This window comes from Acanthamoeba castellanii (genome assembly GCF_000313135.1).
Source record: "Acanthamoeba castellanii str. Neff unplaced genomic scaffold scf7180000084688, whole genome shotgun sequence".
NCBI classification, from domain to species: domain Eukaryota; phylum Discosea; order Longamoebia; family Acanthamoebidae; genus Acanthamoeba; species Acanthamoeba castellanii.
Genome location: NW_004457542.1, coordinates 9867 through 13325, shown reverse-complemented (window position 1 = coordinate 13325; position 3459 = coordinate 9867). Strand labels below are relative to the sequence as shown.

General features: G+C 53.3%; 1 protein-coding gene across 1 annotated transcript in view; it reads left to right on the top strand.

The window, feature by feature from the left end:
* Positions 1 to 3112: 3112 nt before the first annotated feature.
* The window catches only part of ACA1_124260 (glycerol-3-phosphate dehydrogenase, putative), a gene marked incomplete at both ends in the record, with an annotated part of 970 nt that continues 623 nt past the window's right edge, over positions 3113 to 3459 (top strand). Inside the window, one exon of the mRNA XM_004341852.1 lies at positions 3113 to 3450. Coding sequence (XP_004341900.1) covers positions 3113 to 3450 — 338 coding nt within the window. The remainder of the gene's footprint in view (positions 3451 to 3459) is intronic.

Below are 3459 nucleotides of genomic sequence, written 5' to 3'. Positions count from 1 at the left end.
TCTCAGAACGGCTCCTATCCTTCCATTTGTTCTGTGGCTAACATGTTGCAACAGGCAGCGCTACCATCTATTCCTCTGTGTTGCCTAACCTGGACGTTACCGTGAATGCGGCGATCCCCGATGCCGATATCGTGGCAGCCCTGCGAACTGGCGCGATTAATGTGGTGATCGACCTCGACGTGGCATTTCTGGCCTCGGAGGGCATTGACGTGACAGGGCTCAGGAGCTTCTTCGGCGGCTTCGATAATCCTAACGGGTCGCTCTTTGCCATTCGCTGCCTGCCGAGACACCTCTGCGGCAAGAAGAACCAGAAGTGGAAGAAGTCGATGTGATACCTTCCATCTGGAATAAAGTCTCAACTCTTGCCTAAGCTGCCAAGAGCGAAAAGCGCCAAGGAGCTAGCTGCGTTTCGCACCCTGACCCACACCACCCACATCGAGGGGTGTGTCAACGCGATCGTCATGGGCAGGCTCACCTACAAATCCTTCCCCAACGGTCCACTGCCCGGGCGCATCAACGTGGTGCTTTTTTTTCCTTTTGACAAAACAGAAAGAACAGTGACTGTCATAAAGCGCAAGTGTTCATTGTGTGGGTGGGGCGGTGACCGTGCGCTCGTCGCTCCATCGGACTCTGCCGAGAGTGCCAAAGTGCTGTGCGACACCCCAATAAACAAACACACAAATCGAATGTTTGATGGGGACGAGGGACCCTCGTGGGTGACCCTCGTGGGTGCTGGATGGTCTTTCGCCAACATGGGCGCATGAAGCAAACACTTTTAACCCGCAACAGACGCGTCGGTGTCATCGTCGTGGTCGTCGCAGTCTTGGTCGCCCAACGCATAGACCTCGCCTGAGCCGGCCACCACGAGGCAGTGGTGTTGGCCGCAGGCGACGGCGGCCACCGTCAACCTGGTGGCCTCCTCCTCGCCGCCGGCGAGAGCCGCAGGCGATGGAGCGGGTGGAGATGCTGCGGGTGGAGATCATCGATACGGGCATCGGCATCGAGAGCCACGTCATGCCGCACCTGTTCCGCCAGCGTGGTGATAGCAACAACTTCCAACCCATTGCCTGACCATTTGAGCAGATTCAAATAGCATTGTGGCAGGCTGAAGCCAAGAGGCAACCACAGTTCCAAACCCAAGCATGATACCACTGAATCTTCCACTCACGTTGAGAAAAAACTAGCCCCCCAGCTACAGCAAGGTCAGCAAAACAAGGGTCATTCACATGTGCCCTATTTTCATGTCCAACTGTTGACTATTTTCATGATTCTTCTGTACAGACTTCTCATTTTATACCTTATATAAAAGGTACCCTGTCCCCTTTTTATGAACACCTGGTTTTAACCTCCACAACAACCACTGTGGCATTGTCACACATGACCAAGCAAAATAAGATACTGAGAAAGTGAATGCAATGATGAAAGAATTCAGAAAACAGGCTGAAGATTGGTAGCATGGTCTACTTCACTGCCAGTGCAAGTCATGGCATGTCCAGTTTAAGTTTTTACAGAATTCAATTTTCTGAGGATGCTGACATGGGATGAGACAACAATGGTCACCACACTCACAACCTTGATCACATGTTGTGCAAGACACGTATGATCAACATTGGCTCAACAAGTGTGCTGCTGTGTCATGCTTTGCATTCTTGGTTCTATTTTAATTTTACAAAACAATTTACATCATAATTTCTTTTGTTTCTTCATTGAAACAGATGGAACAGGGTGGGGTGGTGCATGTTTGGTGACCATGCTCTCTGATGAGCTTCTCCTTCTTCAGTGTGTCTCTGACTTGTCAGAGTACCTGTTGGGAATCATGAGCAGCAGAGCTCACACCACACCAAGGCATCTCTTGCCACCTCACACCACCAGCAGCACACAGGCATGCAGGTCACCCACAACTCCTTCCATGCCATCTTCCTGTCCCAAACCCCCCATAAATGAGTGGGCAGGGGAGAAATTTAAACAAAAACAAAGCAGACAGACATACCCATGCTGCAGCAGATGACCCAACAGGAATCAAGCTGCTCATCATCATGCCCAAGCACGTCTACCAGGGTCATGATGTTGGGGTGTCAGCCAAGTGCCTTCAGCATCATCAACAAGAGCTGCACTATTGCTCTGTCTAGCTTTGGGGAGCATGCTGTCCATTCTGGTGAGAGCCCACCAGACTCCAACAACAACTTTGTCTCAGCAAGTGGTATTTTCCACCAGAGCACCTACTTGGCAGCACCATGTGCACTTTCTACCACCCACACCAAGGGTGCTTGCCACTTAGTCCCATGCCCACTCTCACACACCAAACACATATCTTGATAATAGGGCAAAGTGTAGCCACAACATGTGGCAAGTGGGCCTTGTGCTGGGTGAGATGCTGAAAGGTCAGCCCCTGCTGCCTGGCAACAGCACCATGCACCAGGTGCGCCAGAACTATTGGATGCACACACCAACTCATTCACTCTCTGTGTGCTGCCTTGGGTTGCACACAGCTGGAGCTCATCAGTGCACTCATGAACCCATCAGCTGATGATGTCACTGCAATTGAGAGTCCTTATGCCAAGCATTTGATGGAATCCATACCCAGTGGTGGTGTTGGAGTGTGTTGGTCACTTGAGGAGGCCTGCCCCAAGGCTGCCCAATCCACAATTAACCTCCTGTGTGGCCTGCTCTTATTCAACCCTGTCCACAGGTTTTATTGTTCTTGCGTGTGTTTGTGCAAATTAAGAAAATCAAGAAAAATAGATAAAGCCACATGAGACGAAGCGCTACAGGCACCAACAGCTTGCGAGTCGTGGGGCTGGGTCGTTGTACGTTCCCTCGCGCTCCAAAGAATACGTCTTCTTCTTCGGCGGTCCTGCGCTTCTTGCCTCTGAACAGCTCGGCCTTCATCTTTTCTCCTGTCGCACGATTCATCCCTTCAAGACCAACAGCGTCTCCAGCACCTCCCTCTTCGTCGACTTCATCTTCATCGGCCAACCCTGAGCGAATTCCAGACGCTCATCTCCAACACCACATCCCTCATCACCACTCACCCCACCCCAATACTCTCCATCATCCTCGCGGATCGCATCAGCATCACCCCCACCCCTCATCCTTCTGGCACGTACTCAAGATGGAGGGCGGCAAGGAGGCCATGGAGCAGGCCGACATCGTCGTGTTCGGCGGCGGCTCGTTCGCCACCGCGCTGGCCTACGTTCTCTCCAAGAACCACCACACCGTGACGCTGCTCACCCGCAACGAGGCCGTGGCCCAGTCCATCAACGAACAGCACCGCAACCCCAAGTACCTCTCCGCCTTCACGCTGCCGCCCAACGTGCGCGCGTCGACCCGGGCCGAGGACGTGGTGCCGCAGGCGCGCTACATCGTGCACGCCGTACCCGTGCAGGCCAGCCGGGAGTACCTCCAGCGGCTGGCGCCGCTCATCGCGCCCGACACGCCGATCATCTCCTCGTCCAAGGG